This window comes from Bos grunniens, chromosome 23, assembly GCF_055505025.1.
Source record: "Bos grunniens cultivar Pamir isolate PY7600 chromosome 23, Bosgru_T2T1.0, whole genome shotgun sequence".
NCBI lineage: Eukaryota > Metazoa > Chordata > Mammalia > Artiodactyla > Bovidae > Bos > Bos grunniens.
This window is the reverse complement of record NC_141187.1, coordinates 14,260,928-14,273,389: the sequence shown is the minus strand read 5'-3', so window position 1 is coordinate 14,273,389 and position 12,462 is coordinate 14,260,928. Positions and strand designations below refer to the sequence as shown.

At 46.4% G+C, this 12,462-nt stretch overlaps 1 protein-coding gene and 1 long non-coding RNA gene across 13 annotated transcripts in view; one reads left to right on the top strand and one right to left on the bottom strand.

The window, feature by feature from the left end:
- The window catches only part of LOC147346734 (uncharacterized), a 33,761-nt gene extending 29,090 nt beyond the window's left edge, over positions 1 to 4,671 (bottom strand). For 4 of the 12 annotated variants that reach the window (XR_015153187.1, XR_015153188.1, XR_015153183.1 and 1 more), the window contains exon 1: positions 4,560 to 4,671. This is a non-coding gene — a long non-coding RNA (uncharacterized LOC147346734). Of the gene's footprint in view, positions 1 to 3,482; positions 4,211 to 4,420 lie in introns of those variants that run through there. The other 8 variants (XR_015153184.1, XR_015153186.1, XR_015153180.1 and 5 more) reach the window with 4 other exon arrangements.
- SAYSD1 (SAYSVFN motif domain containing 1) lies at positions 4,259 to 10,909 on the top strand. Its single transcript, XM_086371565.1, has 2 exons — positions 4,259 to 4,538; positions 10,323 to 10,909. The coding sequence occupies exons 1-2, from the start codon at positions 4,332 to 4,334 to the stop codon at positions 10,698 to 10,700; spliced, it is 585 nt and encodes a 194-aa protein (XP_086227691.1). The 5' UTR covers positions 4,259 to 4,331; the 3' UTR covers positions 10,701 to 10,909.
- Positions 10,910 to 12,462: the final 1,553 nt, after the last annotated feature.

The following is a 12,462-nucleotide window of genomic DNA, read 5'->3' as shown; positions in this document are numbered from 1 at the left end:
ACAGAGAAGAACATTCTTTTTTTTTTTTTCTTAAATAGCTGTTTCTGTGTAACCAAACACACATAATTTCTGTGATATAAAACGAACATTTATTTTTCATACATCTTGGGTAAGCTGGGGGCAGCTATTTTGGGCTGGGCTTAGCTGGTCAGTGAGTCAGCCATATCCACAGAACTCTCATTATTCCTGGATAACTGGCTAGTTTCATGGCAGTGCAGAAAATTAAAAGGGCACATTCAACAGGACAGACACACATCAAGCCCCTCTAACTGCATAATGCCTGCCATCATCCATTTGGCAAAAACAACTTGGATGTTTGAGTTCAAAGTCAAACAATGGGGAATTATACTCTCCATAGCATGGATACCTTAGGAGGACATGTGGGTATTTTATTACGTATAATTTACAAATATGACATACATGTACACATATTACATATGTTTATTATGTGCCAATTTATATACACATGAAATATGGTACGTGCAAATAAAATTTAAATTCACACATTAAGTACACTTTGGGATCCTTCTTATTTACTAGGCTTACAATCTTATCTGAAAAGGAAATGGAGTTAGTTTGGCAGAAGGTGTTCTTCATGATCATCTCTTTCATCTTTACTTTTTCCCATTCTTTCAAACTCTTCCAAAAAGAATTTAAAGAGGTTTACAAAGCACCAAGACAAAATAAATTTATAAGCAGAAAACAAAGGGAAAATAAGGTTACCGAAGCAAGATGGAGCTAGAAATGCCAGTACTTGGCTGGATATTCTGTTTGCTCCTCTTACCCTCTTCCCACCCTTCTCCACCCATTTAACAGCTCCTGCATCTTGGGCTTCTCCTCTAGCTACAGGATTCATCGAGTTCTGATGACCACTCTGTCTTGCTGCCTGAGGCCCAGAGGCTGGTCACACACATTTCCTATGAACTTCCTTGCTGCATCCCTTTATCTTGCCACATCTTTGTAACATGAAACTCTCCTTACTTAACCTTTTCAAAAGTGCCATTTTCCTGCCAGAGACCCTGACTGCAATAGCCCACAAATTGTATGCCTGAAGTCTAAATGCCTGCTAGAAGTAGATGACAAATGCAGTTCTAAGGTCTCAGTGTGATTATTGTCAACTAAAAAAAAAGCACAATGTGAGAGTTGTGAGTTAAGTTTTATTTGGAGCAATGTGAGGATTGCAGCCCAGGAGACAGCACCTCAGACAGCTCTGAGAATCTGTTTCAAAGAGGCAGGAGGAAAGGACAGGATATATGTGATTTTGGTAAAGGGGGAATACATGCAATTAAGCACTTTTTTGGTGTGTGTGGAATTTCTTCTGGTCTTGTGAAGCTTCTGCTAGTCACAAGAAACAATTGTTGCCAAGCAGGATTTTAGTGCTTTTCTAGTTACAAGGAGATACAAGAATTGGGCTCCTAAAATCAGTTCCAAGAATATCTAACTATCTGAAGACCTATCCTGCCAGCTTTCCCGGAGCACAGAGTGCCTCATTTCCATTCTCCACCCTGAGCTCCATCAGGAGGTGTTGAAGGTCAGCAGCTGCAGCAGCACATGATTTAATCCTTGTAGAGGTAGATGGCAGTCACCTATGGCAAGTAACTTACAACTGACATGACCAAGTGGGAAATACAATCAATGAAATCTCTAGTCCCTCCAGAGAAGCAGATCTACTCTGGATGGGTAAAAACTTACCCGTCATTCTACCATGATGGGTAAGAAACTTTGTGACTTCTCAATGGCAACTCTTTGTGGTATAACATACCCATTCTTTTTTGTCTCACAGATCATCTCCAACTAGTCAGGACTCAGTCCTCATATACCTTCTCTTCTTATCCACACTCACTCCCTAGTTGATTGCACCTAGTTTCATGGCTTTATCACACACATGGTCATGACTCCCAATATGTATCTCCAGTCTTGACTTTTATCTGAATTCCAGTTTTCACTGTTGAACTGCCTCCACCGTTTATCCAACGGGCACCTCAAACTCTTGGCATGTCCAAAACAAGACTTGCCAGTCTTCCTCTATCTCAATAAAGAACCTAGCATTTTTTTACTTGGTATCTAAGGTGTGTGGATTGGTGACAGAGGGGCTGGTGGAAATATGTCATCCTTGATTCCTTTTTTCTCACACTCCACATCCAATGCGGCTGCACATCATGTTGGCTCAGATATTCAAAACTATATTCAGAATCTGACCAATTCTCACCAACTCCATCACTCCCACTCTAGCCCCCAAAGGCCCAGTCTCTCTTATACCACTGTATTTTCTAACTGGCTTTCTTCCTTCTGTCTTTGCACCCTAACAGCACCCCACCTCCAGCAGCAAGTGTGATCTTTTAAAAATATGTCAGATCATGTCATCTTGTACTCAAAATCCTCCTGTCACTTACCATCACACTCAGAACACAGGGTGAAGTTTCGACTATGGCCTGTAAGGCCTTGTATGAACTGACCATTGATGTTCTGTGAGCAGGTCAAACAAAGTACTTGAGCTCTCAGGACTTTTGTACTTGCTGTTTCCTCTAACAGAAATGCTCATCTCCAGGTATCTACATGCCTTCACCACTCACTTCATTTAGGTCTCTGCTTAAATGGCAACTCCTCAGAGAAGACTTCCCTGGTCACTGGCTCAAAACAGCCCCACCATCCCTATTTCTTACCTTAATTTTCTTCAGAGCTGTTGTTTCTTAGCAACTGTTGTTTAGTTGCTAAGTTGTGTCTGACCTTTTTGTGACCATATGGACTATTCCTTGCCAGGCTCCTCTGTCCAGATTTCCCAGGCAAGAATACTGGAGTGGGTTGCCATTTCCTTCTCCAGGATATCTTCCTGACCCAGAGATCAAACTTGAGTCTCCTGCATTGCAGGCAGACTCTTTACCACGGAGCCACCTAAGAAGCCTATGATCAGTACCTGAAAGTGAAGTCGTTCAGTCGCGTTCCCTCTTTGCAACCCCATGAACTATAAAGTCCATGGAATTCTCCAGGCCAGGATACTGGAGTGAGTAGCCTTTCCCTTCTCCAGGGGATCTTCCTAACCCTGGGATCGAACACAGGTCTCCCTCATTGTGGGCAGATTCTTTACCAGCTGAGCCACCAGGGAAGCCCAAGAATACTGGCTGGAGTGGGCAGCCTATCCTTTCCCCAGGAGATCTTCCTGACCCAGGAATTGAACCAGGGTCCCCTGCATTGCAGGCGGATTCTTTACCAACTGAGCTATCATGGGAGCCCTTGACATATAGAGGGTTCTTGATAAACATTTGCTAAGAGTAGGAAAGACTCCAATTCTAGTTCATATAGTTCCTTGACTCACACTCAACAAGACCCCAAAAATATTTGAGTTCTCAATTACGTGAGTGTCACTTAGCTAGATGCTTCAGTCCAGTTGTCACTCGTCCTATCTGACTCTTTGTGACTCCATGGGCTTCAGCACGCTAGGCCTCCCTGTCCACTGCCAACTCCCAGAGTTTACTCAAACTCACGTCCATTGAGTCAGTGATGCCATCCAACTATCTCCTCCTCTTGTCTTCCCCTTCTCCTCCTGCCTTCAATCTTTCCCAGCATCAGGGTCTTTTCCAATGAGTCAGGTGGCCAAAGTATTGGAGTTTCAGCTTCAGCATCAGTCCTTCCAATGAACATCCAGGACTGCTTTCCTTTAGGATGAACTGGTTGGCTCTCCTTGCAGTCCAGTCCTCAAGTCTTCTCCAACACCAAAGTTCAAAAGCATCAAAGCTAGATGCTTAGAGCTTTAAAAATCTAAACAGTCCCTGACCGGAACTGTGACCTTTTGGGTGAGTAGTGATTGGGCGAAGTCTGTACAACCTGCTTGCCAGTGAGAAGTGCTAGCCCTCCAAAGTGCTAAGACTGGCAAACCGCTGAAAAGGAAAAGGGCAGGCTGTATCCTGCCTTCCTTCTGACATGAAAAGTCCCACAGATCATGGGCCTTTTTCAATGCCCCGGGACCACCTTCTCAATCTGGTGCTAACCTGTGGAGATGTTCCACCTGTTAGGGAGCTGATCCCTGACATGAGAGAGCATTGCGGCGCTTAGCCTAGGGCAAAAGCTGGAAACAATGAGGCAACCTTTATGTTTAGGTTCTTAACCACGTAGCTTGAGGATGTGAACACTGCTCTTTCAAGTTTAGAGTGAACAATTAGCTGTGAACTGCCTACTGAACGTCACAAAGCCAGCGCACGCCCCACCCGCGCTCAGTGCCGCTAGCGCGCACGCGCAGCAGAGAGCGCCGCCACGCAGGCGCACTGCAGCCCGGAACCCCGCAAAGTCGGGACTGGTTCCCCGCGGGCGGGCGCGCGAAGAAGGGGGCGCGCGCCATGGAGCAGCGGCTAGCTGAGTTCCGGGCGGCCCGGAAGCGAGCCGGGCTGGTGGCTGAACCTAGCACTTCGAGCCAGAGTACACAAACCTCGGGAGAGAAGGCAGAAGCAGCTACGACTCCAAAAGCACCTTCAGGCTGGCTAAAACGGTTCCTGGTGTGGAAACCGAGGCCACCGAGTGCCCAGGCCCAGCCCAGCCTCGCTCAGGTGAGAGGAGGGAGGCCTTACCCCTAAGGCACCTGGCTTCTGAAACGCCGACGTGGCCTCTGAAGCGACTCCGCCGAGGCTCCGCCCGGGCACCACGTGGTGGCCTGAAGGCCCCGCCCCCACGTCGTGGAATGGCCCGGCCCAGGCCACGCCCCCCGGGGCTGGAGAAGCCCGTTGACAGCGGAGGACAGTTTATGGGCTCGCAGAGAGTCAGACACGATTGAGGGACTAACACACTTTTCGCTAGCTGAGAGGGGCTGCTGGCGCCTCCCGCCGGCTTGGCGGCGGGGCCCCGCGTCTCCTGCCCCGTCCTGTTCTGCCCTGCAGTGACTTTGACATTTTCTTTCCAGCCAGGGACCCACGCACCTTCGACTCCAGGCGGGAAGTTGAGGGTCTAGGGTCCCAGAAGAAATCACCTCTGCCCTTGCGTTATTCACAGCGAGTTGAGTGATCGTTGTGCCCTCGGTGGCTTTGGGAAACGTCTCCACAACCATAGGGGGCCACAGCCCTCTGCTAATGGAGGGGGAAAGGTCTAATTGGATGCTGATGAGAAGTGGCAGTAAATTAAAGCTTGATTTGATTTCGCATCTGGGCCACGTGCCCAAATAGCCTGCGCTTTAGAAACGGTGTTTGAATACAGAACTCGCAGAAGTGTGCTGACTGCCTGTGGTGGCAATGTGTTGTGTATCACTGTTGAAGTAGCGAAGCCTACTCAAGTTTAACAATTAATGTTTAAGGCGAAAACAAGAGATTAGTATGATAGCTTTTACACCCTATTGTGAGTGTGTTAGTCGTTCAGTCGTGCCCGAATCCTTGCGATCCCATGGGCTGTAGCCTGTCAGTCTCCTCTGTTCATGGGATTCTCCATGCAAGAATACTGGAGTGGGTAGCCATTATCTTCTTCAGGGGATCTTCCTGACCCAGGGATCCCACACAGGTCTCCTGCCATTGCAGGCAGATTCTTTACTGTCTGAGCCACCAGGGAAGCCTCATTAGCTTTTGGTAATCTCTCATTCCTCTCTCTGTATCTTGGTTTTCATTCATGAGTAAAGTGGCAAGGTGACTTAAGTGTGAGATTGGAGCATGCATGTGGGAACACAGGACAAAACATCAAGGGGAAATCTGTGAGCTGGTCTTTGTACCTCCTAAGTGCAATAAGTGCCAGAAATTCCTTTTGGAAAGTAAAATGTGCCTTCAGATCAGATCAGTCGCTCAGTCGTGTCCGACTCTTTGTGACCCCATGAATCGCAGCACGCCAGGCCTCCCTGTCCATCACCAACTCCCGGAGTTCACTGAGACTCACGTCCATCGAGTCAGTGATGCCATCCAGCCATCTCATCCTCTGTCGTCCCCTTCTCCTCCTGCCCCCAATCCCTCCCAGCATCAGAGTCTTTTCCAATGAGTCAACTCTTACTCCTCTTAAAATTTCCTAAGTTCATGTATCCTTGCACCACATCTGCTTATATGGAATTTTTTCTTTTTTTTTTGGTAATCAAGGAGAACTTATTGTTACTTAGTTTGAATTAGATACTATTCTTCATGACACACAGGGTTCCTGCTGACTTGCAGAAAGAGTGTGCAGGGTTCAAACAATCCATTTCCTTGCATACAGTTTGTCTCAGGATGACTTTATTGTGGATTAGAACTCACAGGGCACAATTGCTTAGGATTTTAGAATCCATTTCCTCTACCCCTTTTCCTCCCCACAGTTATAAAACATCTAGCCTACACAATGAGTTTTTGACTTTATGGCTCATTTCCAAAGGAATATGAGATCACTAGAGGAGCTGAGCTTGGAGAAAATTTCCATTATTAAAAGCCCCAAAACTAACTGATGGCCTGACAAAGGGATGAGAGGCAATGCTAGACCTCCTATGCTTCTTATCAGTTACTCTGTTTTTCATAAGGGACTTTGTCTAAAACTCATTTTCATTTACTCAGTTATCATTCTTGAGTTTGTTCTGGTGTGAAATTATCACTAAATTGCTCCCCACCCCCTACCCCTGCCAATTTCTGATCTATCTCTACCTAATAATTTTGGTGGCACATAGTGGCTTGTCTGAGATTTCTTTATCCTTCTGTTTGTAATTGCTTCTTTTTGCTGGCCATTGATACAGAGGGGTCCACCTCCTCATTCCCTCACTCTCGAATTTAGCTTGGGGAAAAGCATTTCCCCCAAATAAAATATTTCTTTCTGCAGCAAGCTTCTACCACAGTGGGACAAAAATGCCTGTAACTTTTTTTTTTTTAATCCTGCCAAGCCCCCACCCCACCCCCATCTCCCTCCCCAGGCCCCCAGTGCACCATCTAGCCCCAGGGTCTATTGACCACACTCATCCTGCAACTCCTCCCTTCCAGGCCTTGGCTCAGGCTGGCCCACAGTTCAAATGCCCTCTTTCTTTGGCATGACCTAGCCAGGCACAGAGAAGGCGATGGCACCCCAGTGTTCTTGCCTGAAAATCGAATGGATGAGGAGCCTGGTAGGCTGCAGTCCATGGGGTCTCAAAGAGTCGGACACAACTGAGCGACTTCACTTTCACTTTTCACTTTCATGCATTGGAGAAGGCAATGGCAACCTACTCGAGTGTTCTTGCCTGGAGAATCCCAGGGACGGGGGAGCCTGGTGGGCTGCCGTCTATGGGGTCCCACAGAGTCAGACACGACTGAAGCGACTTAGCAACAGCAGCAGCAGCAGCCAGGCACAGGCTTTGCATCACTGCTTCAGATCCAGGAGTCATCTCTTAAGTTCTCCCTTTTTCCCACCAGCATTCATTGACTCAGTCACGTGCCCACTATGTTCCAGCTACTGTCCTGAGTCCCAGGAGACAATGCAATAAAGACAAGGCCCTGTTCTCTCAGAACTTGCTTTTGAGTTGAAAGAACAGAATGATGAATGCTACAAAAGGGAGGAAAATCCAGCGTGCTGTGATAGTGAATCGGAGGTGAGGGATGCAGAGTGTCACTTTAAATTGGGTGGGCAGGGAGGACCTCATAGAGGAAGTGACCTCACCATTTTTCTTAAGAAGGAGCCACTCTTAAGAAACCTGGGACAAGGACAAGGGCCCACATGGTGACATTTTTGCTGAGGTTTGTATAAGAGGGAGCCAGCCAGGTGGTGTGAGGGGAAAGGGCTTTCCTCTCAGAGGGAACCGCAAGTGCAAAGGCTCTGAGGTGGGAAGCACTTTGGTATTCTGGGAATGGAAGTCCCTTCCCTAAACTGCACCATATGTGCTGTGGTGCCTGTGGTGGCCCCAAACACTTTGACACACAGCTTTTACAGTAGGAGGTGCACTGGTTGGAGGCATCTCTGGAGCCCCCCTCTCCTTTGTTTGTTCCCTTTGCCAGTTTAACACCCCTACCCCTACCTCATCTCCTTCTAGCTCTCTAACCCTTCCCCTTAGCATCTCCCATGATGCCCTTAGTTAAGTAAAAAGGCCTTTGAAGGGAGATCATCCTAGGATCCTGGACCAACCTCATCTCTGCCTGTCACCAGCCATGTGACTTTAGGGGAGTTCCTTACATCTCAGTGTCTCCTTATCAGTAAATTGGGACTAATAAGGCCTGCCTGCTGGGTTACAGGAGATCAGGCATCTAGAAGGTACTCAGTAAATGTTGGCCATAGCATTATTCTTATTAGTGTTCCTTTACTAATAAATTCAGTTTACTGTGAATTTCAAGTTGTGCACGTTCAAGATGTGTTCTGTCCATTAGTCCATCATTTCTCTCTGATCTCCTTGTCACCAGCCTCATCTCTGCCTGCTCCTCTCTTATTGGGCCTCATGCATGAGCTATTAACAATTTCCTTTCTTCTCTTGCAGCCCATTCTCTGCCTGGCATCCAGAGTAGTCTTAAATACTAATCAGATTGTATGCGTTCCCTGCTAAGACTGTCAGTGATTTCCCTATTGTGCACCCTGGTTGAATCTGAAAGGGACATTTATTTATTTAATAAATGTATGTGGAGGGGGTGGGGAGTGTAGCTGATTATATGTCAAAGACCTTTCCAATCTAATTGGAAAGGTCATAATTGCAACGTGTGCCAAGTCACTTCAGTCGTGTCTGACTTTTTGCGACCCTACGGATTGTAGCCCTCCAGGCACCTCTGTTCATGGGATTTTCCAGGCAAGAATGCTGGAGTGGGTTGCCATTTTCTTCTCCAGGGGATCTTCCCGACCCAGAGTTGATGCTTAAAAAAAAAACAAAAAAAACCAACCAAAGGTCTAACAATGTAGAATTGCTAAAGCAGCATGAATCAGATGACCTATATATTTTTTGAAGATCAGATAACGGTTTTGGTCCCTTTTAAGTTGCCACGTGAAGAATACGGGATATAACTGAATAAATGAACTAAGTCTGCTCTGTACAGAGAACTTATGTGTGCAGTGCTGTTTGGCTCTGGAGACACCAAAAGATAATCAGCAACAGTAGGTGACCTCATGCAACCACTAGGGACACATGTGATCTATATTAAAAGAGAGACACTTGAATGACAACAGTTTGGTGCTCAGTGAGAAAGAGAGCCAGTTAGAGCTCTGGGAGGTGGAGGGGCACCCTGCTTGCTGGCCCCAGAGGTCAGGGTATACATAGTTCACCAGCCGTGCTTGCCTGGAGAGAGCACGTTCCTGAGGAATGGAGAGGAATATTCCCAGCCACGGATGGGCAGTGTCTTTGGGTTGTAAGACCAGAGGATTCATTTCTAGAGCAGTAGATTGTGGATCATGTTGTTCAGGAAACTTTTTACAACATTATTTTACAAACTGCAAATCATGACTCATTCGTGGCTAGTGAAAAAAATTTTAAAGGTCTTATCCTAAATTAACTAAATGTAATTTTAAAAATAGAATAGAAAACCAAAGCTTCATATGTAATCAAAGTGATGATATGTGAAGACTTTTTTCCTGATACACACATATATACACGCCATATATATATATTTTGGGGGGGGTTTGCAGTACAAAATGTATTTTTTATTGTGGGTCATACCCCAAAATTTTAGAAAATACTGGACTGGAGACCAAGCTCGCAAAAGCTCCTTAAGTACCTCTGTCTCCCATTACAGCCAGCATAGGGGCCTGTGTTCTGGCACTTCTGTCTTTTGAGTGAATGCAAGGCCTTGGATTCCAGCCCAAGGAGTTTAAAATTTAACTGGTAGGCATTAAAAATGTGTCAAAGGTTTGTGAGCAGAAGGTTGATGGATGTTGTGGCAGATTTATTTAGCAGCTGTACATGGTTTGGTGTGGGGAGAGATAGGTTAGAAGGCGGGTAGTCCAGTTAGGAGACCCTGGGGCCGTGTAGGATGGTCACGGGATGGAAAGGTTGTGGCTCTAATTGTGGTTTTTTTTTTTTAACGTGTAGAATACTCCTCATTTTAGAATCATGCCACTCAACAACATTTTAGCTCATCTAATCCAGTCAACAAACATATATTGATTCTGTGTGGGAAGCATGTGCCCGGCTGCTGCCTTATCAATTACAGGGAGTTACTGGAGGGGCTACATTAGCTCCTCTTAGCAGCAGAATAATCTGATGAAATGTCTGCCTCAGACGGGAATCCACCTGAACGCCGTAAGGTTTTCCTCAAGTCACATCTCACTGATGGGTTTTGATTCAGAGCAGGATGCATGAGAGCTCTTGGGAGATAGTTGTCTTAGAGAGCAGGGCAAGAAAAACAGACGCCGATGAGGGGACGCCTTTGCACACAGGGGCAGCTGCCTCTCCGGATGGGTTTTGATCCTCTCGGCCCCACTGTCCTTCATTCTTTCTTTGGTTTGTTTGTGTGTCCTAGGGAGCAGCAGGGCCCGGGGGCCTCGAGTCACAGCCACCATGGAGTCCAGCCGAAGAAGCCCCGCCACCGCCGCAGCCGCCGCCACCGCAGCCCCTGACCCCGCGGGACCGGTCTCTCCTGACCAGCGTCACCCTGTTGAAGGTGCTCCTCTGGTTGGTCCTGCTGGGGCTGTTTGTGGAGCTGGAATTTGGCCTGGCCTATTTTGTCCTGTCCCTGTTCTACTGGATGTATGTGGGGATGCGAGGCCCCGAGGAGAAGATGCAGGGGGAGAAAAGTGCCTACTCGGTGTTCAACCCGGGCTGCGAGGCAATCCAGGGAAGCCTGACCGCCGAGCAGCTGGAGCGAGAGCTGCACCTGAGGCCTGTGCCGCGGAGATAGGACCAGACCGGCGGTGGCCCCAGGGCCCTCGCACCCCCTGGCTTTGACTGAGAACAGCTTGCGGGTCAGGCCTGTGACCCCACAATTCTGCACTTCCCCTGACCTCCTGCTACAGTTTTATCTCAGAATTTCTTTTTCGTTTTGGTGAAACTCCTGGAAAGACACTCACTGTGGGTCTGATGCAATTTATAAAAATTACACACTCAAGACAGGAGACCTGTTTGTCTCTTTATTTGAGAGAGGCGATTCTTAGAGAACACTAGGAGGGCTTTGGGGAGATAACTGTTGAAAATATTGAGCTGTTTGAAGTAATGGTTTGGTACATCAGAGCTATGTGTTAAAAGTAAATATTCTCTTTAAGTCTTATTTTTAGAATTAGTTACAGTAACTCCCCTGCATACATACATGACTTCTGTTCCAAGAGTGCATTTGTAAGTCCAGTTTGTTCCAAGTCTAACACAGTTAGCCTAGGTACCCAACTAACCCAATTGACTATATAGTACTGTACTTTAATAGGTTTATAATACTTTTCACACAAATAATACATAAAAAAACATTTTTAATCTTATAGTACAGTAAGAAAAAGTACAATAAGTAGTGAGAAAGTACTTGAAAAGTACAGTAGTGTGGCACAACAGCTGGCATACAGGGGCTGGCATCAAGTGAATGGGCAGGAAGCGTCACTGACTGGAGGAGAGAGAAGTGGGAGATTGTAGAGCTGAAGGATCATCAGCAAGAGGAGATGGAGGGCAAGCTGCAATGTCACTCACGCCTGACGTTGACGTCACAGGTCTGGTTCTTTGCTGGATTCAATTCCATCTATCCTCTTGAAAACACAATCTTAGTGGTGTCTGAGTAGTAGCTCTTTTTTTTCTTGCCATAATGACACAGTAGCACTGGATTGCATTCTGAACGACTGCTGCAAACTTTGTGAACTAGTCTACATTCAGGTCCGGTGCCTCAAAAACTTAACAGGGCCTCTCAAAGAAAACCCCTTTACTATCTCCTGCATCATGAAGCTCTTTGGTTCTTCAGTTACTGCTTCCTCTTGTCTCTCTTCGTGCTTTCTCTGGGCCTCCAACTCCTTCAGGCCTTCATTAGTAAATTCTTCATGTTGCACAGCAAGGAGTTCAGTGCAGTTGTCCTCTTGTGGATCTAGCTTGAAATAAAGAAACTATACTGCTGTGCTTATACAATACTGTACAGTAAAGTGCACAGAAGCACAACCACTTGTAGGGGATGGACATGCATGATGATATACGCCAGACTCATGAAGTGACATGAGACTGGACGTGCGCACACATACTCACATCTTTGAAAGTTCACAACTTGAAGGTTCATAGGCAGGAGACTTACTATAGTTAATTTTTAATTGACACATATTTGATTTACACGTTGTGTTGTTAGTAGTTTCAGTTGTACAGCAAAGTGATTCAGTTACATATATATGTGCACGAATGCATTCTAGGTCACTTCATTCATGTCCGACTCTGCAACTACGTGGGCCGTAACCCACCAGGCTCCTCTGTCCATAGGATTCTCCAGGCAAGAATACTGCAGTGGGTTGCCGTACCCTTGTCCAGGGGATCTTCCTGACCTAGGGATTTAACCTGCATCTCTTACGTCTCCTGCATTGGCAGGCAGGTTCTTTTTTATCACTAGCACCACTTGGGAAGCATGTATATATATGTATATGTATATGTATGTGTGTGTGTATATATACACACACATACATATATATGTATAGCGAAAGTGAAGTTGC

Excerpts from the sequence above, each read along its gene's own strand:
- SAYSD1 (XM_086371565.1), top strand. The coding sequence starts at position 4,332 with ATGGAGCAGCGGCTAGCTGAGTTCCGGGCGGCCCGGAAGCGAGCCGGG. Across the intron at positions 4,539-10,322 it reads CCCAGCCCAGCCTCGCTCAG|GGAGCAGCAGGGCCCGGGGG; the intron begins GTGAGAGGAGGG and ends TGTGTGTCCTAG.